Source organism: Xylona heveae, assembly GCF_001619985.1.
Source record: "Xylona heveae TC161 unplaced genomic scaffold L228scaffold_5, whole genome shotgun sequence".
Lineage (NCBI taxonomy): Eukaryota > Fungi > Ascomycota > Xylonomycetes > Xylonales > Xylonaceae > Xylona > Xylona heveae.
Window position 1 is genome coordinate 441,846 of NW_017264197.1, and position 26,409 is coordinate 468,254.

Sequence of the window (26,409 nt, forward strand, 5' to 3'; positions counted from 1 at the left end):
TGCCATTCGAATCCGTTGATCCGTTTCTTGTATCTTTGTTTCCGGAGCCTCATTTGCTGGTGTGGTCTCTTTTAGGTAGCTTTATCTGTTGTCTGAGGGTTTCTGTATGCATCGTCGAGACCGGCCGTGGACAACTTCTTCGCAAAAAGTGATTGCGGTTTAACCCTGTCATTTGGAAGGTGACACTGGTTAGCTGTGCTTGACCCTCTTCTTGGAAAATATAACGGAAGTTCCTACTTGGAGAAATGCTTGTTTTTATAGGCGCTGAGCTTCTGGGTGCATGGCGACATGATGTTATCGGAAGGGGAGACATAGCTCGGTTCATTCCTGCGTAAAAGTCAGCTCCTTACGCACGCGTGCCAATCGCTATTCCGGTACACGAAAAGCCTTCAGTCCTACGTACGGTTGGTCCTTCATCCGAGCCTCGAGCATCTGGCGATGATATGCGAGAGACTTCGGAGCTTCCTTCGTATCATTTTGTGACATATTTGAGCTGTTTGTCTCTGTGCTTGAGTTGGAGGTGTTGATGTCTTTATCAGCGAGCACGGGAGACATTTCGGCAGTAGGAGGCTTTCGGGGAGAAATTTTAGTCTTTATTGAGTTGGAAGGAATTTGCTTGATGACAGGCAAGGCTAGATGTCGTATATTAATTTCAAGGGTAGAATGTTTGCGTTTCAGAAAGAGATGCTGGTACGGAGGATGCGGAACGGGTCCTCGATGGTGGTATTATTTACAGTATCCCGTTGACATGACAACAGTGAAGTACACTTAAACAGTAGGTACGTACCTGGGGAGTTGGGTACCTACCTTGCCCTAGGTGAGACACTGTAGGTAAGGTACCTGAGGTACATTAGCTACTATTGAGTGAGACATGGGCGAAGCCGAAGGAAGTAGCGAAGGTGGCAATTTGGAAGGTGATACCAAATTGGTCCCAGATGGGAAAGAACTGTATAGCTATTAAAGAATAACCCTTGCTTTTTCTATCTTCCTATATCTAAAATTCGCTTTACAAAATGACACCCGTTATCGACTATATAATAATTCATTGGCTTTTTTAAAAAGATTTCTATTGTTCTTAGCATTTAATCTGTATTTACTACTCTTTTAAATTTATTTTATACTATATTGAAATGAATACCTATAAAATATATATTATACTTATTTTTTTAATTAAAATAATAAAACTAAAATTTATTTTAAAGTATAATATTTAAAAACAAAACAAAATAAAGTAAAAAATAAATCAATATTAAAATAAATTAAAAAGATATAAGCTTACCTTTTTAACACAATATTTTAAAAATTGAATTATAATACTCCAATAGAAAAATATATTAATTTAGTATTATAAGTATAATATAATAATATTTAATTAAAGGTAACAGGTCTGTATTTTCCTAAAATTCCAGTTGTATAATAGTGTAGTCACTGGTCCATGTAGCTATAGTATTGAAAACCCTGGTTTTTCTACTATAGTAGATAAGTTGTCAAAAAGTAACATACAATAAGCCTAAAAAGTATTTGCTTCCTAACTCTGTCGCTTATCAAGGTTATGTGGTTTGTGAACCAAGATACTTCCCGACATGGCAATGACTCAGCAAGCTAGTCATTTGCCCCGCTGATCGAGTACAGCAATTTAGGTCATTCGTACCTGAAAATCTCCCGAGGTTGGAATGTCCTGTCAACTAGTATACGCACATTTTGAGTCAGGCCCATTTATTTGACAGGCTCATAACACTAGGACAACAATTTCCTAAATCTAGGGCAGATCACAACAACGATAGCCGACATTACACCATGCTTGATATCATTGATTTCATAGCAGAAAGAGGGGGTGATCCTGTAAAGATTAGGGAAAGCCAGAGACGTCGTTCTGCACCGGAAAATGTCGTTGACGAAGTCATTGCGCTTTACGAAGATCATCGAAAGAGTGAGTTTCTCACCAGCCTTTTCCCTAGTGCATTTGAAGACCAGAAGTGTTGACTACCTTATCACACTAGCAAAATACGACGCCACACAGATAGGCACGAAGATAAACTCCACGCAGAAAGAGATTGGCCAGAAGAAGAAGGTAGCCTAGATCTGATCAGAGAAGACGCTGCGAGCAATCCGCTTACATGGAGATTAAACCGATACATATAGGCAAAGGAAGATGCAAGTGAGCTTCTCCAGAGGAAAGTCGAATTAGAGCAGGAGAAAAAAGCCTTGGAGCTATCCGCTATCGAGAAGGAGGCCGCACTCCGCAAGAAAATCAAAACCATCGGCAATTACGTGCATGACACGGTTCCCATCAGCAATACTGAGGTTAGTAGGAAGCTCGATATTCAAAAACCGTAAAGCTGAATTTACTCAGGACGACAACGCGCTCATCCGTTCCTGGGCCCCCGAAGGAGTGAAAGTGGAAAAGAGAGACTGCCTTTCACACCACGAAGTTCTCACTAGGCTTGATGGCTATGACCCTGAGCGTGGGGTTAAGATTGTCGGACACCGAGGGTACTGTCTGACCGGATATGGCTTGTTCCTCAACCTCGCTCTGATCAATTACGGTCTGGAATTCCTTTGGAACAAAGGCTACAAACCTAACCAGCCGCCCCATTTCATGCTTAGGGAGTATATGGCAAAGACTGCACAATTGGAGCAGTTCGACGAAGAACTATACAAGGTCACCGATGATGGCGAAAAGCAGACCGATAAATACCTCATAGCTACCTCTGAACAACCGCTTTCCGCACTGCATGATGGAGAATGGCTCCAGGATAAGGAGCTGCCGATTAAGTTTGTCACCTGTCACGGTTACTTCGTTCTCGCTGACTCTATCGCAGGTATGCAGGCTACAGTACCTGCTATCGAAAAGAGGCCGGCGCACACGGCAAGGACGCGTGGGGCATCTTCCGTGTCCACCAATTCGAGAAGGCGAGCTATATCCGGATCACCTTGAAAGCAAGCAAAATCTGACTGGTGCACAGATTGAACAATTTCTCTTAACCAAGCCTGAGGACTCGTGGAAGGCATTTGACGACATGATCGGCATCTCTGAGGACTTTTATCAATCGCTCGGCCTGCCTTACCAGATCGTTGCCATTGTTTCTGGTGCTCTCAACAATGCAGCCTCGAAGAAATTCGACCTTGAGGCATGGTTTCCTTTCCAGGGGGAATACAAAGAGCTGGTCTCGTGTTCCAACTGCACCGATTATCAATCCCGCGAACTTGAAATCCGTTATGGCACGAAAACCCAAACCGAGGTCAAGAAAAAGTATGTTCACGCTTTGAACTCGACATTGTGTGCCACTGAGCGCGCGTTGTGTTGTGTTTTGGAGAATTATCAGACAGACAGCGTAAGTGTTGCGTCGGACACCTCACTTGAGTCGATCGAGGCCCTGACAATTTATAGGGTGTCATTGTTCCCACTCCTCTAAGAAAATATATTCCGGGCGCACCAGAGTTCTTGCCCTTCGTGAAAGAATTATCGAAAGAGTCGACCTCGCGAAAGGCTCAAGTACCTATTCGGGGCCGTTAAATGTGAGGTTTACAGACATTCGAGGAGGCTCGTCGAAGAGATTTTTCGGGATACAATTTTTTTGTTTCTAGAAACATTAGAAGTAGTACTTGAAGCCAGTCTGATGAATTGCATGACAAGAAGATTTTTTTATTTCGCTTTAAACACAAAAAAAACCCTCCTAGAGCAAATAAAATTATGTCCAAGATACTAATACACTGTTTATCATGCTAAGGTTAGAAATTCGGTTTAATCGAGCAAAGAAATAAAATTGAGAGAAAAATAAACTGAATAGAATGAGTATAAGAATATATAAAATTTATAAAAAAATATAATTAATTATTTTCTTTTTTTAATTGAAAAACATATAATTGATTTTAATAAATTTTAAACAAATTAAATGTACAATTTCTAGATAGTTTTACTTAAGTAATTAAATAATTACTATTAAAAAAATTAGTTTAAAAGCTAGTTTAAGTATTTTCTATTCTAGAAATTTTTACTCAAAAACAAGTTAAATAAGTAATTCCTGGGCACTGGACACTGACTGCTGCAAGCTTTTAGTCTGGCAATCAAGTAGTTTCTATTGAAAGGTTAGTCTAAAAAGTTAGTCTAGACTCTTAGCATTCTCTATAGCCTTACCAAGGAAGCTTGTTTTCATAGTATAGTAGTCATAGTATAGTAATATTGAAAGAATTAAGATTTTGAGGCTATCTTAACTCTTTATATAATTGAGCTACATGCAAGAGCTTTATTACCTATACAACAGTCAATTAATTAATGCAAGACTGTTTTTTTGTTTTATATTATATTTTATTTAAAAATAGACTTTGAACTATTTTGTATATTAAGGGTATAAAGTTATTAGTATATATATTGATATATATATTGATATATATATTAGTATACATATATATAATATAAATAGTATAAAAATTTAAATTTAGTTTGTTAAAGCTTTACTTTTTTCCTCCTTCTTTCCTTAAATTTAACTAAAATAAAGATAATTTTTATAATAAATCTATATATTTTATGTTGGAAATATATTAATCTCAAAGTATATAGTATAAAAATTAAGCTAGATAGATTAAAATATAGATTTTTAACTACAATTTTTAACTACAATACTAAAAACTTTAACTATAATTTAGTAAGTTTTATTTTTCAATTCTGGAGGAATGACAGACTACTATTTATATTAAATGTAAGAGTCTTGTCTCATAACTATATAGTAATACTTGGAATACATAGAGTAGTTACAAGCTGGAATAAAGTAGAGTAGGAGTAATAACTAGGCTATATATAACAAAAGTAGAACACTTGCTCTTTGATAGAGTGTTTTATTCTATAATATATATGTAACATATAGCTATTAGATTATTCTATAGCTGTCATGCATGTAATATACTAGATGCTTATAAGAATCTAGAGTAATACTATTGTTGACCAAACTAGTCTAGATCTAGCTACTATAACAATTGCCTTCTTCTTTTGAAATAATTATCTTTAATTATATAAGCTAAACTATTCCTTAAACCTTGTATTTAGCATGCTTGTAATAAAGTATTAACCTACTCTATAGTAGGTAGTTAATAATATTTAACTAACTTTCCTAGTAATAATTTCTAAAGGGTATCTATCCAGGTCTAGTTTTGTCTTTGTTTAAAAGGTTTTTATTTTTAGTTCTATTAGTTTATAGAAAGTACTACCTCTTTAACAAGTAGTTGTCTATATTAATATTCTAATAGTTATATACATTTAACAAGATGCTAGTACATTAGTCTGTATATATCTTGAACTTTTTTTGTTACCTCTATAGTTTAATAAGATTGGACTAGATTTTAATTATATTTATAGTAGGGCTAATGGTAGATCTTCTTGATTAAATATTAGTACATGCTTTTTTTGTACTATAGTCTATGTAGTTATTATATTAATTGATAGTTTATAGCATTTGCTTAATTTTCTAGCATGATTTATTAGTTCTAGTAGATTGTCTTTTGTTATATATATTATCCTGGATTAATAAAGTATATTGAGCATGTATAAGGTAGTTTAGAAGATGTTTGTTAGCCTGTTATAGTACAATTTATTATGTCTAGGGTTTTTTATTTATATTGTTCTATTGATAACAATAGTAGTAGCTAGTATTAAACAATATCAATAGGTAAATAGAGGTATCTTAGTACTTCTTTTAAGTAATTATCTCTGTCTATAAAAAAGACTTGTCTTGCCTGCTTTTTTTATTACATTTTATAAATTTCTTATTTTATTATTGTCTTCTAGTAAGTTCTGTCTTACAATATATATATGACATACTTTTTACTAATTATATAATGCTTTTTTAGACAATATTTTTCTTTAATTTTTTCTTTTATTTCTTTTTTCTTACCTTTTTTTTACTCTCATAATAAATAGTTACTTTTATAATTTAGTAACTATTATGCTTGGTGAACAGAAATACAATATGAAGATAGATAAAAGCTTGATTTTTCTTAGACCTACAACAACAATTTTTATAAGGCTATATTGTCATGGTTGCTTAATTACATAGCTAATATATAGCATGGCAAGGGCCAAAACAAGTAGCAATGCCTAATAATTATAATAATAGCCATTAGCAAGAAAAAAGCTATCATTCTTAATATCTATTCATGATCTATTAATATGTTTTTGTGCTTAACATTGTTACTGTTACTTTTGTAGTTTGTAATAATATTGAAGTCATCCTCATTAACCACTATCTTAGCAACATCATTGTTAGGGTATTGTACATAAGTTAATCTCTTAGTTAAACATTTCTTGAATGTTTTGTTAACTGGTCTGGTATTGAAGTCTCCATGTTGGGCTCTTGTGTAGATCATGATAAATTTATCCATAACTACAATAGCAGAAGAACATAGTTGATGGTCAGAAATTTTTCCTTTTGCAAAAGCATGAAGGCTGTTCTGGACATCATTAACCATGTCAACAATGACATCAACAAAATTAACTATTTGTTAAATGATTATAGAATGTATTAAGCCCTGGGTGTTTGTATAGAGAGGGTTGTAGTATAGTTTTTTAGATCTAACTTTAGCTTCTGCAATTCTAAAGCTATAATTGTTATTGGTATTATAATAATGATTTGTGTTGGTCCAGAATATATCCTTTTTAGAAAGTGCAATGGTAAAGAGGTCCTCTTGAGAACTAATATAACAATTTGTATCAAATACTATATCATTGTAGCCAATAAGTTTGATCTCTATTAGCTTAATAAGATGACCAGACCAAGTAACTAGTAGTACTTGAATGTCTATATATTTATAGAAAGAGTTAATTTGTACAGTTACAATCTGTCAAGGCTTAGCTTTTGTAACACTTACAACCACTCTGTGATCTTCTACAATGTATTCTCCTTTATTTTTATCATTAGAAATATCTAGTGTCATGGATAGAACCTTTACTTTCATAGGAGTAACTTGCACCTATTGGTTTCCTGCTGGGTTTGACTTAGTAGTACTATACTTCTTGTAATTTTCTATAGTATTAAGATCTCTTTTTGCTAGCTCTTGCTTCTTCTTACAAGTATCTTGAATGTAGCAACAGATGTTTTGAATGTCTATTAAAGGAGGTATCCTAACAGTAGCTTGAGGATTGGTAGAAGGATTATAATGAGCTTGAGACTAGGTATGGAGGAGGAGTAATGGTTTAACAAAGATATATGGAAATAAATAAACAATGTAAGTAAAAAACAGTGAATCAATTGTAGTAGTGTTAGCAAACTTTAATGGTAGTAAATAGTAACAAAAAATAGCACAAATAAGCTATCCTAGAGTATAATTATATATTAAAAAATAAATAACAAATGTAGTAATTCCTGGAGTCTACTATAATTGTTAATTAGTTATACCATTACATTCCCTGAACTCATGAAGTAGGTCAGAGGCATTGGCCAAATAGTTTTCTAGAATTCACTAATTGTACTCTAGACCATAGCTTGCCCACTGTATAAAGTAATGATATTGTCTTCTTGTTAAGTAGGAGTATAATATTTAACTAACCTTATACTTAAGTTTGTCCTGAAAGCTGTCAGTTAGTTGGACAAGGCCTGGCTCAAGTATTTCTCTGTTAAACTTATTACTACCAGGAGCAGAGCATGGCCATAAGTAAATTGATACAATGACAGGGTATGTTTTGATTGTTAATGGTAGCTCAAGTTGGTAGGCTATGCCTTTGTCCACCTTTTCAAGTATTTAAAAGGGTCCTACTTGCTATAGTCCTAGTTTTGCCTTTTGTACAAATGATAGTTGATACTACTTTAGCCTTAGCATAGCCCATCTCAACAAGAAATCAGGTTCAGGGTCACAATGGTAATAGTTGTGCTACTATATCATTGTCTTTTTTTTCAACACTATTATGTCTATAGTAGTTTGATAACATATCTTTCTCAAGTTTTCCTAAGGAATTGAGACACCTTTAACACCTATCTGCTCTATCAAGAGATTATAAGCTTGTCTAACCTTCATCCTATAGAAAATCTCATTGGGTAACAGTCCATCTAAGGACATGTAGTTCAAATTGCTTATCTAACCCTCAACTATAGGTAACATATTTGGCTAGTTTGATTAGATAGTATTAACATGGTAGCAGATAGTAATTTTAATCTCTTAGTTTGATTACTTATCTTGACCATTTGTGCTACCATAAAAGGCTGTTGTAGTAATGAACCTAGTACCTGCTTACATAAACATTGACCTAAAAAACTCTTGAACAAACTACTTGTCTTGATCTGTAATCAAGACATAAAGAATTCCTTATTGTGTGATGATGTAATTCTAGAAGAGAACTATTTATGTTCTTGATAAGTAATTTTTCCAGCCTAGTATAAGTGTAATGACTTTTGAAAATTTATTCATTGTCATTAATATGGTGTTAACCTTATTTAGTACATGAAGACTCTTTGCCTTAGGGAGATTAGTTATGAAATCAATTGACAATATATAGAATGATTCTATAGCTAAATCAATTAAGTATAATGACATGTAGCTTTGGGTTCTGTAGGTTTAATTCCAGAAGTAGTCTAGACAATGGTTAATATAGTGTTTGATAGTCTTTTACATTTTTGGCCAGAAATATTTATTAGCTAGCTGGGCATAAGTCCTGGCATGGTCATGGTAAGACTATCAATTATATATTAGTTAAAGGTAGTATTGTTATAGGTTAGGTAGGATGACCAGCTAGAGATGGTAGTTAACCAGGTCTTTAAAGAATAACAAATAGTTTCAAACAACATACTGACTTAGTGGAGTATAAATAGAGTTGTTGGTAGGGTTAATGTCTCCATTGTTAAGTACAAAGTCTTAGATATTGTTTAAATGCTGGTCTGCCATGATGCCTTCAAGATGGCATTATGTTAGATCATTGTTAATTGTAATTGCTAGAAAAGCATGATCTGTAGTGAAATCCCTGATACTATTTATAGGTATAGGTTCTAAATTAAAATTATTAGTTAGATTAACAAGATCTACATTAGTCAGGTCTCATTTCAATAGAGCATCAAGTATGAAAATCTTGTAACCTTTTTAATACATAACTATAAAATGGTCCTAGAACTGAGATATAAAGATGGTCCAATTTGTAAGGCAGTTGTTCATTTTGGTAGGCAAGTTAGTTTTAAGAGACTTTATCTTTATTATAGCTTCATTAGCTTGGTAGTTTGTAATTACCACTATATATAGTGATTGTTCAACTATAGATAAAATCTTCTTTATCATCTAGACAACATTAGCCATCTTCATTTCTGTTAGCCAGTAATGCTTTTCAGCCAACAACAACACTCTACTAAGAAAGAATATAGATCAAAGATTAGTATGAGAAGGGACTTCTTGTTTTATTAAAGGCTTGTTATTAATAGTTTAATAACTAGTACTACTAAAACTATATTCTTTTGAAGCATCCAGGAAGAGGTATAGTTGTTTATTTGAATTAAAATGAGCTATAGCAGCTTTAGTAATAGTGTATTTCAAATCCTGGAATGCAGCTATCTGCTCCATCATTAGTTGCAACTTAGTTACCAATATAGCTTTATGAAATTTACTCTTTGCAAGATTGGTAGTTGAAGTTTCTAGTAGTAGAGTAGTCTTTAGCTTCAAAAGTAGATTGGCTTGTTAGGTATAATATAGAATTAGGTGGTAATGCTAGCCCATAGTACCCAAGAATTGCTCAAAGTACCTGAGACTGTTATATTGATGAGGAGACCATTCTAATATTATCCTTGTTTTCTCCTCTGTAGTTAACAATCCTAACCAGTTCACCTTTTGCCCCAGGATAGTAATTGATTAATAGCCTAAATAGTATTTCTTTGTCTTAAGAGTTATTTCTACTATAGATAGGATTTACATTACTTTGTCAAAGTGGTTTAAATAGTTGTAAAATGTTAGACTATAGACAATAATATCATTAACATAGTAGGTAGTAAATCACTATAATATGCCTTCAAAAAAATTGTCCATCAAATGCTATTAGTAAGCTACTAATTTTTTATTGCTCATTATTGTAACTAAAGCTTGCTCTTGTCTCCTATAGGTAACAAAAGCTATCTTGTATCAATCATCAAGATGTATCAACTACTGGTAATATACCAAAGTAATATTGAATGAGCTTATAAATTATGCTCTTCTTATAGCTTCAATCACCTACTCTTGTTATAGTAGAGGGTACCCATTGGCATTTAGTAGTAGGTTAACTTCTTATATATCTATCACTGGCTGAGATTTGTTGCCATTGATGACAACAAATACCTACATACTATATAGTAATTCTCAACATTTTATAATACATCTACTTTTAACTAACAGGTTGAAAATATAGTTAATAGCTTGTTATGCCTTAACACTAATATTAAATAGTAGTTTAACCTTTATCTTAGCTTCTAACAATGAATCTACTTCAATTTTCATCTACTAGCTAAGATGTTTGTATATAATTCTCAACCCATCATTAAATAAAACTTAGTAATGTTTATATAGCTTATATAAAAGTACAACCTCATTGTTATCTAATAATGAGTTGATATCAACTTGCCAATACATTGACATAGTAATGTCAAAGATCTTTATGCCATTAGGCACAAGATAGGAGTAGTTTAGTATGAATGACTCATTTATTTATGCAGGATAGTTGGTTTCAAAATTAGGTTCACTGCCCAAAGTAGCCTGAACTAAAGCATTTGTTGCCAGGAAACTTAGTCTAGCATTATGAAGGGTAGCATTGAGGGATTCCAAAAGCATTTCATCTCCTTGCCTCAAACAACCATCAACTCCTGCCATATTGTTCATACTATTAACAATCCTTACTATAGCTTGTGTAATGACCAAGAAAAGCTGGCAACTACTTGTAGACTCTATTGTAGCTAGAGTAGTTGTAGTACTAAAAAAAGCTGATATCTCCTTAGATGCTTCTGCCTACAATGTAGCATTATTGCTTTCCAAACTATAGATGGTCTTAATAATATAGTTTTTTGGTAAGGTATGCTCTTTATCAATAAAGTTGGTATACACTATATGTATTTGACTGGACAAAACAATTGATCTCAATAATGAAGCTTCAACAGATACACCTATCATGACAGGGACAAACTTATAATCTTGCCAGGGTTAAACTACTTTTACAAATTTAACTAGGATTTTACACATGGTCTTTGGTAAAATAACCATCCTAGTAGTTATTTAGACTAGTATATTCTTGAATTTTTAATCTTTTTGTACTTATATTGATACTACTATATTATTACATTAACAAATCATCATGATTCTACACTCTGGATCAATTACAATTCCTTCTACCATGATAACATTGTTGGCTATCAATAGATTTATGCCTAGGTTGGGCATGATGAAAAATGACCTAGTAATGACTGCCAACCACTTTTAGTTTCTGGCTTGCATGTAGAGTTTCAGTATCACCCTTTAAGTGATAGTGGTATTACCATGTCCTACCTCCTTTATTTAGTAGGTAAAGGATAGATCTTGTACTATAATGTTCTTCCTTGGAATTTGCTTTAAAAATTCTACATCAATGCTGGAATTCTTAAATCTTAAGTTAATTACTCCTTTATGTAGATGTATAAAGTTAGACAAGAAAGCAACATTAATATCAACATAGCTATAGGTCACTAAGTCAAGCCCAGGGATCTGTTTAATGAAAGGAACTAAAGACTTAATGACAATGAAGTTAAGTAAAGCAGGTAGCTTTAATTAGTGCCTCTCTGCCTTGATATGTCTATGTAGAGCTGTTTATGAAAAGAAGTTTTGTTAACATTTTACATACCTTATCTTAGTAGTGATAAAGAAAGCATCCTTAGTTGTGTTTTTATCATCTGAGATAGTAGTTTTAGATTTTAATTCTTTTATCAAAGTATTGAAAGACATAGAAACTACATCATCTTATTCCTCAATACCTTGGATAAGATCATCAGGGTTGTTTTCTTCAACATGAAATGCTTGTTGTTTTCCTGTATAGCCTTTCCTGTTGTTTTCTTTCTTAATCTTCCTCTCTGCTAGATGATTATAGTTCTAGTATTTTCTACTACAAATATAACACAGTCTAATATTATAACCTGTACTCTTGGCATTCTACCAGGCAATGTTAAAGTCTATCATTGTTTGCCAAGAACTATACCTCCTTTGGATGCCTAGATTTTACCATGATTTATTAAGGTAACTAGACTAATGACTGTTTTAATTGTTTGCAAGATTGGTTTTCTTGCCATGGCTATATATTTGATTTGTTAATGAAGAGAGTATGCTCTAATGTACAAACAATTTATTATAAAAATTTTGTTTCATTCTTATATATTTAGCTTTCAAAGCTGTTTGTAATTTATCAAGACAGCTAGAATACTTTGAAAGTATATTTTTGTTATCCTCAAGGATTGTCTCTATTACAATCTGGATTGATGGTTCCAGGCAGAAACTATTATAGATCCTTTTAACCAAATCATTTTTATTGTTGTAGCTTATGATGTACAATAAATGTAGTTTCTTGATAAAGTAGTTAGATAGATCTTGCCCTAATGTCCATGTAAATTTCTTCCTATTAGCTTCAATCCATGCTACCCCTTGACAGGGCATGAATTTAATACAAATTCATCAATACCATTTAATTGCTAAACAATTTATTACCTTGTGATCTTCCTTAAATAACCCATAGAGCCAGTCTTGTGTATGATTATTTGTCAAGCATTTCTTGAATGATACCAAAACTTACTCCTTACCAAAGGCTTTTACAGTGTCTTAGATATTGTTAATAAAAGTTTAGGCTATATAAGTATCTATAGTAGATTTTGGAGCAAACTCCTTAATGGAGTCAGCTTTCAACTCCTATACTTTCTGTAGATAACCTGACATGCTATTCATTTAATGTTACATCACCTGCATCATTATTGCCATAAGCATGTTATTGTCTACAGGCCCATTGAAACCTGGGACCTCTAGGAGTAGTGCCTCCATATATAGTAGCATCTTTATGAAAGGAGCATTAAATATATTGAGGGCCTCTGGGAAGGTACCTGATGTTGAAGGCTTATATCCAGGTCTTACTTGATTAGCTAGCTCTTCAGGAACCTAGTAGTCAGGCATGTTTTTATCTTCCAGAGAGGTCAAGCTTAGTTTTCTTTTGCTCAATGGTTGTTCTACCTAGGGGGCCAGCAGATATAATATTCCCTCTACCCCAACCACTAGGTATAGAGCAGTTAGTAATAATTACTTTTCTTTCAATTCTCACTCATTAGACAATGAGGTTAAAGGATTAAGAGGTAACTACTTATTACTAGTAATGTAGCTATTAACTAGTATTGATAGACTATTAAGTAATAGTTTTATAGATCCTATCAAGAGCTCTATTATAGATTAAACTAGCACCATAGATTGAAATAAAGATAATGACTCAAGGTTCTTAATATGTTATAACCTTCTATCAATACATAGTCTTATAGGATGATTGAAAATCAATCTACTCTATGACTTGCCCTTACAAAAGAACAAAGTCATGATGCTTGGGCCAGCAGACCAAGCCAACCTTTCTTTCAATGTACAATTATATACTAACTACAAGGTAATGGCCTGACTACTACTTGCAATGATTTTTTGACCAGCAACTACAACATAAGTAAAAAGCTACAAACAATACAATAATAAGCTCACAATGAGGAGAACAACTAGAAACAAAAGTAGTAACACAAGATAAGGAAATGGAAAAAAGTAATGCTAAGATTAAAGTAATACAACCAGGGTCTAATAACAACAAGTCAACACTAGCTGGTAATGTCTAGTTTCACACCCTCTGAGCAGTAAAAAAAATAACAAATTACAGGAAAACCATGTAGCCTGAGGGGATTCTAAGGATCAAGAAGTGTCACTACCAAGTGTTATGCTTGGTGGATAGAAATATAATATAGAGGTGGATAAAAGCTTGATTCCTCTCAGACCCATGATAACAACCTTTATAAGGCTATGTTGTCATAGTCACTTAACTACATAGCTAACATATAGTATGGCAAGAGTTAAAACAGGCAGCAATGCCTAATAATCATAATAGTAACTACTATTAATACATGCTAGATATCTACTGCTACTACTTTTATACCTCTATCTCTCCTACTAAATGGTAGTAGTAGTAGTCATTACTAGCTTTGTAATTAGACAGATTATACTAAGTAGGAATTGTTAACTTAAGTAGACAACAAGTAGTATAAGTATTGTCTTTGATACTTTATTTATGACCTTGCCAGCTGATTTAGGTATGTCATGCCTGCTAGTAATAAAAATTGTTTGTACTATGCTACCACCAATTACAAGTACTATTGGGTAAGTTTTTGTTCTTTTTCTATAGTACTTTCAAGATGCTAACAACTATTTTTTAGCTTACAAGATACTTTTGTAATACTATTTAAAAGCTTTAAGTCTATACTACTTATTACTATACTAGCTAAAAGAGTACCAAAGATATTATCAAGTAGATTTATGCTTTAGATAGTACTATAAAAAATGTTAATAAGAAGAAAAAGGTTACTAGCATTTTCTCTACTACTAGTGCTTTTACTGCTACTATTCTTCTCTTTACTCCTTATCTTCTCTATCCTAACTTGTTACTAGCCTTGTGCTACATTATAGACAAGCTATATATCTCTAATTTAATATGTCTTTTATCATTATTTTCTGTTCTAGGTATATACTAACATGTATAGACTAATTACTACCAAGATAATTTACATAATTAAGGTACAAAAAAAAATACTTACAAGGCTAATATTACTAATACTAGTAATGAAAACAATGATATAGATTTTCTTTCTTGTAATAAAAATAGTGATATAGAGGAGGATGCTAGAGAAGATAGAGATAAAGAGTAGTTAGTTGTCTTTTTAAGTTTTTTTTACTTGTATTTAATAGTTATGCTTGTTTTCTTTGTTTTGTTTTCTTTTAGTTTTATTAAAAGATTTTTCTATTGCTTTTTTGTTCTATAATTTACATGTATATACCTGTGCTTTTAGTATACTTATAGTTTTCTCTACCTTTTTAATTGTCTTGTAGTATTCTATGATTGTTTCCTAGACATTTTGTAAGTTATAATATAGTTTTTATAAATTATGTTTTGTAGAATAATTTTTTTATTTTACTCTATATTGCTAGATGCTTCCTTTAATATGTACATCTATTATATATTTAATAGACCATTTTTTGTCATTGTTAATTTGTATTGGTAGTAGAAATTTTTCTTCTTGGCATTTGTAGTAGAGTTCTAGATATAATACATAAAATGTATAATGTAGCCTGCCATACTTAGTAGATAGCTTGAAGTAGTAAGTATTTTGACCAATAGATTTTTCTATTTCAAATAGTCTAAGAAATCTATTAGTAAGCTTTTTACATGGTTTATACATGTATATATATTGTAATGAAAGTAGAACAAGGTTACCTAGAATAAACAAGATTAACTTATACTTTTTATTATAGTATTTCTTCATTGTCTCTTGAGCTACTATCTATAGCTTTTAATTATTATATTATTCCTCTTTAATAGCTTGTACTATATCTTAAGTATATAAAATATAGCTATTAATATTTAATTCAAGTTCTAAATTTACTTAAATTGATAGGTATACATTTAGCATTACTTACATGTAGATAGTATAAATTTTTAATTTATTTAAAATTATTTTTTTATTTAAAAAATATTTTTTAATTAAAATATTTAATATTTTATATTATATAAATAAATTTAAATTATTAATCTAATACTAATATTTTTAAATTATTAATCTAATACTAATATTTTTAAATTAATTTAAATAATTTAAATATAATAAAAAATAAAAAATTTAAAAAAATAAAAAATAATCATAATAATTTATTTCCTATTTGGGACTAGCTTACTTTATAAACTAATCTAATTTTAGAGCTTAATATTATACCATTGAGCTAGAAGTACTTTTTTTCTAAAAATAGTTTAAGATAAAAAATATATATAGTTAAAAAAATTAAAAAATTAAAAAAAATATTTTTCAGCTAGGGATTGAATTCAGGTACTTAAATACTTATAATATTTATATATTTTCTAATTAGAAAATAGCTTTTCAAATGGTATATTTTTTAAAATAAATTTTTTTTATTTTTAAAATAATTTTATACTATTTTAAATTAAATATAAATAATTAAAATATATTTAAAATTATTAAATATAAAACTTTATATAAAAAATTATATTTAATTATTTTAAATAAAATCAATACAATTATTAAATTAATATAAATTAGTTTAAATATATAAATATTTAAAATATTTTAAATTTAATTTTAATATAGAAATATATTTTATATAATTTAAAAATATTTTTAAAACTTTTAAAAAATTTAAAAATTGTTTTTAATTATTAAATATAAATTATATTAAATTTTAATTATTTAATATAAATATAAATAATTAATTATATATATATAATTAAAATAATTAAAATTAATTTATATCTATTAATTATAAATTAATACTATTTTTAATATTTTAAAATAATATAAAAATTTATACTATCTGCATGTAAGTATCTTTTTCATTACTTTCTTTATCTTGGACACTAACATTCAAAGTATTCAAGTCTTTCTCTAAAGTTACCTCATTAATAATTACTTTAGTAACTAGGTTAGTAGAGTTAGCTTGTTCTGTCTACTACTTAGACTGTCTAAAAATGTTCATGTTTAGCTTAGCTAGTACACTAGAAATAGCTTTAGTTATGTTTCTTTAAATAAGCTTGTCACTAAACATTCTAGATACATAAAACTTGTAAACCATTACTATATGACTCTGGTTAATATAGTGATAGTAACTAATGGTCTAATTACCAATTAAGAGACTTGTTAGTAGATTAAATATAATGACATTGTAATATATTAAATGCAGGTTAAGCCTATATAAGTTTATACTGTACAAGTATATTAGAACTATCATCTTAGATTGTCACTTCATGAAATCAAGAATTAGATTTTTTCTCTTGTTAAAGTTGAAATTTGTAGAAAAGATGCAAGTATTGATATAAAGTAACTTCAGGAGCTAGTATAGCAAGACCTGCTCTACAGGGAACAAGGTCTACACAATTATCTTTTCCTGGCACTAAACAACTTGCTTTGCAACAAGCTACAAAAGTCTTACAAGCTTTGGTACATGTTAGTAGTACTCTATAATGATTCCAAGAGTGTTTATAGACACTAGCAAAGTGAATTGAGCTACATTCTTTTAGTAACAAACTAATAACTATTTATAAAGTATATCAAGACAAGTCATTCAATACTAGGTCCTATTAGCTTTAACAATTAGTACTACATACTCAAAACCCAGCCATGAGGCTATAAGTATAAACTCTTGTACAACTTAGATATTCTATACCTATTTGTCATTTAGAAAGTAAAATATCAAACACTTCATTCTAATCTGTAGCTAATCCATGACATAGCAGAAGTCTATTCTTTCAAAAAACATGACCATATACTTGATAACAACTACTAGAATACTTTCTCCAATCAATCATCCTGTGTTAAAGGACAAGCATAATGTATAGATTTGATAAAGGAAATAGTACTTCTAAATTTTCTACATTCAAAACCCTTGTTCTAGTATACTAACATTACTAGAAAACATAAACTTTTTAGTAACAAAAGATGTGACCTGGAAAATAGCTCCAGGATAATTGTCAAGCAGTCTAAAGAGATTAATCTCCTTGTCCAAGCCAAGTCATTGAAGATTTACTAAGTTTTACAACCCTTTAGGCTTTATAAACTCTAGAAATCTAACAAAGTTTAGAACTAAATTAGACAATGGAGTCATAGTTAGCATGACATGAAATAGTACATTGAGCCATCTAATTGTTATAGCATAGTGTATCTCATAGTTTTTAATTTAATGCATCTTATCAAGGATGATATAACCAAAGCAATCCAAGAGGTTATGATCCTAACCAGGCTCTAATTTAGAGAAAAAACAATTAGCAAGCTTGAAAGTCTATTTCATTTTTAACATCTGATGTCTTTTTACTATAGTTGGCCTATACCAAGTAGTAAAGGTCATGTAGCTTGTATAGGCTGTAGAATGGATAAAAATAGCCTGCCAGGCCCTTAACCTGGCCCTCCACCAGGGTTGGGTTTGGGTAGTGTTTTAACAACCCAACTTGTGGGCCTAGGTTACTATTTTGGCACCTACCTGACCCATGTGACCCAAGTTATACCCATGAGTAGTCTAGAGTTGGGTCAACCCTACTTGAAAACCTGATCTAACTACTTAGAGTTATAAACAAATATAAGAATTGCTACAAATATTACTATAACTAGCTCTAATGTTTAATTATAAGTTAGCAAATGTAGAATCACTTATTACAGTATTACAACTACAATTGTATAAATTATAAATGGTAATCAAAATATCAAATGATATGAATCATTTCATTCTTGGACAATTATGGCTCTTTGCTCTTAGATAGACAAACATGCAATGTGTATACACTAATTAGTAGGTTATACAGTATGCTAGATTCTTGTTTCTCAGGTACTTTCATCTACAATTACTACCTCTACCCATACCTTGTCCAGGGCAATGGTGTTATCTTTTCATCTTCCTTTTAAGCAAATCAGTATTCAGCTCTTTTGCTACTTTTGCAGCTTTCTTTATTTTTTTAGTCTATTCTTGAACCTTTTTAAGTATTATTATGTTTGAGTAATCTTTGTAGTAAACCATTAGTACAAGAGGCTGCTAGTAAAACTAGAGAATGTTTCTTTACAAGACAAATTAAAAATGCTAGTATGAAAAAATGATACTATTATAGTATAGCTCAATTGTAGTGATCTTTGTAGTAATCCCTTAGTAATTAGTAGTAAACTCTTTACATATATAGCTAGATTTACTTACTAAATATTACCTTGAGTGCTAGTAGAGGTTATAGAAATTTAGAAAGTAGTTTTACTCTATTGTTAAATGCATGTTAGTAAAAAGTAAGAGCAGAGTAAGAGCAAAGTAAAACAAACATGAAAGTAAAGTAAGAGAAGGGTAAGGTAAGGAAGGTAATGTAGAGTGTATGATGAATAAAATGTGTAGGAATGAACTTACTTTCAAAATTTATCAACAACATAAATGGTTTAGAGGTTTCTTTTGTTATAAAGACTAAAAACTTCTAGCTAATCTTGTTGGCTTTAGAATAGATATAAATAGTAGTTAAAACAAAAAAGTAGGCCATGAGTAAATAGGAGTTGTAAATAATATTAGATCATTAACATTAGTATTACAATTATTGTAATTCTGCAAAGCAACATTGTTTTCATGATCTTCATTACTCATTTCATCATTACTTATAAATGACTGTTCAAGAGCCTGCCTTAGTTTAGATTACCATTGCTTCTCTTTTTTAATTTTATTTATATAATCTTAACTCTCAACAACCTTATTAGCTTCCTTTTGAGTAACCTTATAGTAGTACAATAGTATAAGATCATAGATTATTTCTGGTCTGAGCTATGCTCTATAGTATGTACAAATGTTACAAGCAATGTTGAATAATTACTTAACACTAATATCTGCTATAGGTACTACAAGTATATCTCTTGTCATTCTTGCTAGCCTAGGGAATTTGTTTTGCTTTTGCCTCTAGTACTAAAGTAGCTTTGCCTTTGCAACAACCCCTAAATCTTGATTAGTAGGATCACTACAATTATTACTACAATTGTAAATACTACCTTCATGAAAATACCTAGCAATCTTATCTAGTTCCTGATTGCTCCTCTCTCTTTTCTAACACTTGTTACTTCTAATTGTTAATGTAAGATCATCTTCATTTAGAAGCTCAACAGGCTGTACTAGTTCTATGTAAGTTGCATTAGAATTGTACTTATCTTGATAAAGTTGAGAGAAATCTCTTTTGTATATCTCCTCCTAACTTGGTTCTTAGTTTGCATTGTTGTAAAGAAATAGCTTATACTCAGGAGCTAGTATAGTTATACAGGAATAGATTTGTCCTCTATCATTATAGGTCTTTCCATAATAATGACTAAGTTTTTCCTGACAGGCTTAAAGAGCATTAACTATATTCTGTTTCTAGGATTACTACTTTTGTTATAGAAGAGATGTATAGTCATCTATATAGTTAAATAAATCATTGTACATAAAGAAAGCATGATGAATTGTAGTACCTTTGGTTTTACCTAGTACCTGTATATACTTTGCAAATGGCTTGAGCAATTCAATTACATACTTGATATACACTTATTTATTAGCTGAAATAGATATACTTTGCATTAGATTATCATCACTTAGTAATCTAAATCAAGCATCCAGGGGCTCCTGTAGTTAGATTGTACAAGTAAGCATATTATAGGTAGAATTCCATCATGTCCAGACATCTTGTGTTAGGTTAAGACAAAGATTAAAGCCACTTTGTATCTCATAAAACTACTCATGTCTCTAAGGGCTTGCTTTGAAAAACACAGCTAGTTTGTACAACTACATAAATGTCTCATTAATAATCACTATAAATATTACATCAAATGAAAATATTAGGCTATACCTTGGAGATGGTTCTAGGAATGCTATACTGCTCATTACTAACATCATTTATTATGTTTGTCTTTCACTCTGTAATTGTATTGTCATTGGTTAGTATTATACAAATGTTTTTAACTAATTCTTTGACTACAAGTTGGATAACATAGGAAAGGCAAGATAAATGACCTAAAGATGCTTGAAATTACTGTTCTAGATGCAATGTCTCCAAGTTTTAAGCAAGTATAGTATTGTTACTTGCATTGTCTAAGACAACTATAAGTAGCCTATCTTCAAGCTTGTACTTTTGTATTACTCTTGCAACCAGGACTGTTATATTTTGTCTAGTATGTCCTTCCTTGACCTGCTCAAACCTTAGAAGCACTTCCTAGAATTTCTAATTGTTGTTAATGAAATATGCTAGGATAGCAAGAAAGCTATACCCATTGGGACTTGTCTAGCCATTAATTGTAAGTAAAACCTTTAAAGACATGTTCATGAATGTAGTTTCCAGCTCATCTACAGTGTCTCTAAGACAGATTTATAGTATCTTTTTACTTGGTTTTGTATAGTTAGGGCAAGCCAAATCCAGGAGTTCATAAAACTTTAGATGTTTAACAAATTAGAAAGGAAGATTTGATGCTACAATGAGATTAAGGATTGCAACCTTCCATGCTTTCTTGGAAAAGAATGTTAGTATTGAGGGACTTGCAAGTATGATTGATACCTAAATGAGGTGATCATTAGAGCAATTTTCTACTACCAAGGAATACTATTTATAGATCTAGTTGCTCATGTCTACAGACTTTGCTATATAACTCCTTTCTGCTTCTTTTTACAAGTATTTAAGTCAAGATGTTGTCCAAGAGTAGATGTTCTAGTATTGTTAGATTGAAGGTATAAAAGTAGTTGCTTACAATGCTTACAGAGAACTTTAAGTATACCCTTAATAGTATAAGCAACTTGAGAAAAGCTATTCTACACTATAGAGGTACATGTTATAGAGGTCTAACATATATTAATAGGTGAAGTTATAGAATTTACTAAGTGGCTAGCATTTCTAATTGCCCAAGGTATATCATTCTACCAGGCTAGGAATTTCTCAGATGTCTTATATAAAAAGATGATGTAGTTACTATATTGATCAAGGTTACTAATAATAGTGTTTGACCTAGGTGCTAAGTGTAGTATAGGTGTTAAAGGTACTAATAATGAAAGAAAAAAGCTACTAGCTTTATCATCAAATAGTAGTAGAGGATCAATTGATTGAAATGACATACTGTTAGTATAAGTGTATATAAAAAGTATAGTGTATTGTAGTGTCCATGAAAAATTCATGAGAAAAAGAGAGTTAGATTTATATATATACATTAGTAGATATATAAATGTATAAACATTAAAAAAGGTAAATTAATGTAATCATTAGTACAACCCTGCTTACAACATATGACAATTTTCTCTAACAAGTTATTTATTATTTATTATAGATATATTACATAACATTCAAAGTATCAAGACTTAGAAAAGGATTTAATATTAAGTTTATTAATTTAAAATGTAAAGACTATAGTATTTCTAGTCATCTATGTACTTAGAGAATTTTTTAGAATTTTTAAAAATATTTTTTAGACAATAGAGAGGATTTTTGATTTAAAAGTTTAGAAAATAAATAATGACAAGAACATTCTACTATAGTATGTAAATGATAGCAACTATAAAGTAGATACATTATACTACTATTTCAGACCTCTGAAAATTCCATGTACTAATAGACATCTAATAGCTTAGTAGTAGATAAAACATTAAATTGTAGCCAATAGTAGGATCACTACAATGATAGCACTAATTAGCTAAGGTCTTGCAATGTAACTAATAACTTCTAATGCTCTAAACAGCAAATTTAAGCAAATGATCCTTGACTTCCAACTACTTTGTAGGTATACTATCATTCTTTAATTTCTTCTCTAATAGTTTAACTAGCTAAAAGACCTGCTACTAGCTACAATCTTCTCCATTCATCTTCTACCCATGATGTTAGTAATCATAGTCTTCTAGCTACATATTGGCTAGTCTTGGCAGAGTAACCCACTCTTTAGTAGATCATGCTACTCAATTTGCTCAAATAGCAATCTCAAAAGTTATAAAAAAGTAATGAGGTTTAATGCCCTTATAGATGCTAGTACCCTTACTCTTCTTTGGTCAAAATTCATGAGAAATAGTAGATAAAATGCACTCTTTCTTCAGGAGAGTAGAAGTAGCATTTTTTCAATAGTTCTGCCAGGTTTTGAAGGCAATTGTTTGTAGAGATCCTTGCTTAGCTTTATTAATATTTATAGTGCTTTCATTCCTTTCCTTCTTAGTCATCTCTATAGATAGGTTCTTGCCATTCTCCAAATCATCATTCTACTAGTACTTCTCCTAAAAAAGATTATCTAGGTCATCTTTTACATCTTTCTACACAGGGTTGCTATCATCTGCCTGAGCAAATAGGCCACCATCCTCTCTGTATCTATATTTGGCTAAGACTACCTAAGTACTAGTGCCATTGACATATCTAGATTGCTGATTAGTAGACTACTCCAAAGATTACTACAATTCTAGCTTACCTTTTGTACATTTTCCTGTCAATTGTCTGCTACTTTAAATCTTTTTTTATCTTATTTAAAGCTTGCCTATACTTGTTAGTTTACTTAGTTTTGTTCACAGCCCTTAGACATGCATTGTGGTTATTGTTCTTGGCTTTTTCAATTTCAAGCTCAATTGAATTCATGCTCAAAAGGCAAGCATGATGCTTTTGGGTAAAGCTACTTTAAAAAAGATTGACTTCTGCCTTGTGCTTGTTTGCAAAGCCTTTAAGGCATTCAACAGGACAGCAAGATGGGAGTGGGTTTAATTTATCTATTCTGTAAGGTAAGTTAGCTTGCAGGTCAATTGTAGTGATCATTAAGGTAATCTAGTAGCAAGGAACTAGGGAATACTAACTTTAGCTACTCTATCAGGTGTTTTGTCAAATTTCTCCTATAGTTCAAGAGCTGTAGTAATGTTATATACATGGCTAGATAGAGCTCATCATTAGCAACTAAATAATATATTTTGTATGGCTATATGACCAGATTTGATGATTTTATACACACCTTCAAGATTTTGGCAAGAGGTTGTAGAGGTAAAAGAGAGAAGGTGAGGTAGAAGTAAAATATATAAGTACTTATTACTGTCTTATATACTTACTTCTCACCATCTTACATACTTACTTCTTATCATCTTATACACTTACTTCTTACTATCTTGCACACTTACTTTTTACTATCTTACACACTTACTTCTTACTATTTTATACACTTACTTTTCACCATCTTACATACTTACTTCTTACTATCTTATATACTTACTTCTTACTCACTATAAATTCACCTTTTACCTTATCTTTTACTTTACCTTCATCTTTCACCTTATATATTACTGTGAAAATTTACTTTGTGAATTTACTTTACATTACATGGTTCTGACATAATTAAACTAAGTGGTAGAAATCTAAATATCTAAAGATCTCAACATTACAATCCTTCTTTCTTCTACAACCTCATCAAGAAATCTACTACCAGCAGGGTTTTTATTAAATTTAGGCTATATTCATTAAAAAGAGTATGTATAGTACAATATTCATGGTATACTTTCATTACAAAGGCTAATTTAATGATATTTAGATTACAAACAACAGAAACATTTGATAGTAAGTAAGATTACTTCAAAAATTACTACAATTATACATTACAATATTCTAGTAGCACTCTACTTCTTTTGTCATGTGATTCTATGTAATTCTATGTGTTTTTACATGTTTTTATATGTTTTTATGTGTTTTTATGTAATTTTACTATTTTTTGATACTGTTGCTTGCTTTTGATTGCTATAATTATTGCTACAATTATGTCCTCTAACCTATATTCTTTATTAATTCATTCTTAGGTTGCAAAGATGGCAAGGCAAGGTGAAGATGATTCTACTTCATCTCTTTCATCTGCAAGCATTCTATCAATACTATCTACCTTCTGCTTACACTTGCCATCTCATGATGTAACTGAGGATAGTGCTATTAGTAATGCTAATGCTACAGAGCTGTATGCAGCTTAAAGAACTACAAGAAAGGTACCTGCTAGGAAATCCCTTCTAAACACTACCAATACCTTTGTGAAAAAACTATGCAATCTACCAAGAATGGCTAGGTGTACTCCTACTATTGTCAATCACTGTTGTCCTGCTGCCAAAACTACTAGCACAGCTGGGAATGTCAAAAGACCTCACTACTACAAGTCTAGAAATAAGTAATCCATTCTTTATACTTGAGGATATACTAATGTTATTAGCTGTTACTTTCTGTAAAATTTACTGCTACCAGAAGACCACTAAGCTCCTTCTGCCAAAATTGCTGTTTTTATATGTTGTTAGAGAAATCATGAACAACAAAGCAAACACACCTATGAGAATTCAGTTCTCTGCTCTAGGTGCCCTCCAAGAGGTAGCAGAAGCAACTCTAGTAAAGGAATTTGAGAGTATGTGTATTTTAATGATAATTGTAGTGATTATAACTAACTACTTCTAGTGACCAATTTAATAGCTATTCATGCAAAAAGAATCACTATTTAGCAGAAGGATATACAGCTAGTGTAGCATGTACACAAAATTATTACTAGAAAGGATAGCAAGATTTAAATTAGTTTCTATAATTAGTTAAATGTTTATATAATGCAATGCTTAATTTTTACTACATTTAAATTGATTTGATATAATAATTATAGCAATCAGGGTTAGCTTTCAAATAATGGTGTTATAAATTAAACTAGATTTTTTTTTTTCAAATTAATGTAATAATTGTAATGATTCTAAGCTTTCTTACTTCTCTAGAAATAAATACTAGTTTTCTTAGTAAAAAACATGTTATAAAGGCTTATTTGAATATCTTTAGCTAATAAAATCATGTTACATCCTGCATGTTTATAAATTTCCAGATATGGATTAGACAGGGTAATGTAGAGTAACCTGACCCTACCTGTTGGGCTGTCATGCTTCAAAATGTAAACCTGACCCAGCCCAGAGAGTTGTCAAGCAAAAGAGTTATAAGGGGTCTACCCAACCCTAACCTGACCCATTCTGCAGCCTAATCTAGATATTCTAGTAGGTGGTTCTAGTTTTTTCCAGTATATAATATTTTCAAAGTAAAAACTTTTTCCTTTACTTTTTGTAATAAAACTTTCCTAGCTTTTTTTGTTTGAGAGTAGGACAGTAATAGATAAACTGGACTCTGAGTAAAGTTGTAGATAGAGCTGCATTTTTTTGACTTATATGTAAGTAGTCTATATAGGTAGGATTTAAAATAACTATATCCTATCTTGAGTTAAATGAGAGTTGTAACTAGTTTTCTTCTAAGGTCTTGGTATCCCTCAAATAGCTTCTAGTGTAGAAAGGTTTAAAACTGTTTATAATGTTTTCCTTTAGAAGTAGTTTGCCATTAGTAAATCCATTGCTCAAGGATAAGCTTTTTTAACTTTCTTTTCAAGTAACTATATAAAGTATATACATTCTTGTATAGTTTGTTAGTATATGTTGTTCCATGCTTGGCTACTTTATCTACTTCTTCATTTTCTAGTATTTCTTGATGTTTTAAAATTCATTGAAGGTAGATTTAAATATTATTGTCTTTAAGGACTTGAATGGCAGAAAAAATTTGTAGTAGTAGTTGTTGTCCAGGTCTAGCTATTAAATGTTGTATTGTATCTAAGATACTTTGATTGTCTATAAATATCCAGATAGCTTTGGGGTTTATAATTGATCTATATGCTATCCATTCTATTGCTTTAGTTAAAG

General features: G+C 30.9%; 2 protein-coding genes across 2 annotated transcripts; one reads left to right on the plus strand and one right to left on the minus strand.

Annotated features, from left to right (window-relative positions):
- Positions 1–71: 71 nt before the first annotated feature.
- On the minus strand, positions 72–555 carry L228DRAFT_268005 (hypothetical protein; the record flags this gene model as incomplete). Its single annotated transcript, XM_018335057.1, has 3 exons — positions 72–165; positions 238–327; positions 404–555. 3 exons carry the CDS (start codon positions 553–555, stop codon positions 72–74), a joined length of 336 nt encoding a protein of 111 aa, XP_018188173.1.
- A 1,091-nt stretch (positions 556–1,646) lies between these two features.
- L228DRAFT_246963 (seryl-tRNA synthetase) lies at positions 1,647–3,774 on the plus strand. The gene is made up of 7 exons (XM_018332527.1): positions 1,647–1,930; positions 2,001–2,071; positions 2,143–2,304; positions 2,354–2,775; positions 2,823–2,913; positions 2,967–3,335; positions 3,392–3,774. Exons 1-7 carry the CDS (start codon positions 1,798–1,800, stop codon positions 3,515–3,517), a joined length of 1,374 nt encoding a protein of 457 aa, XP_018188174.1. The 5' UTR covers positions 1,647–1,797; the 3' UTR covers positions 3,518–3,774.
- The last annotated feature ends 22,635 nt before the right edge of the window (positions 3,775–26,409 follow it).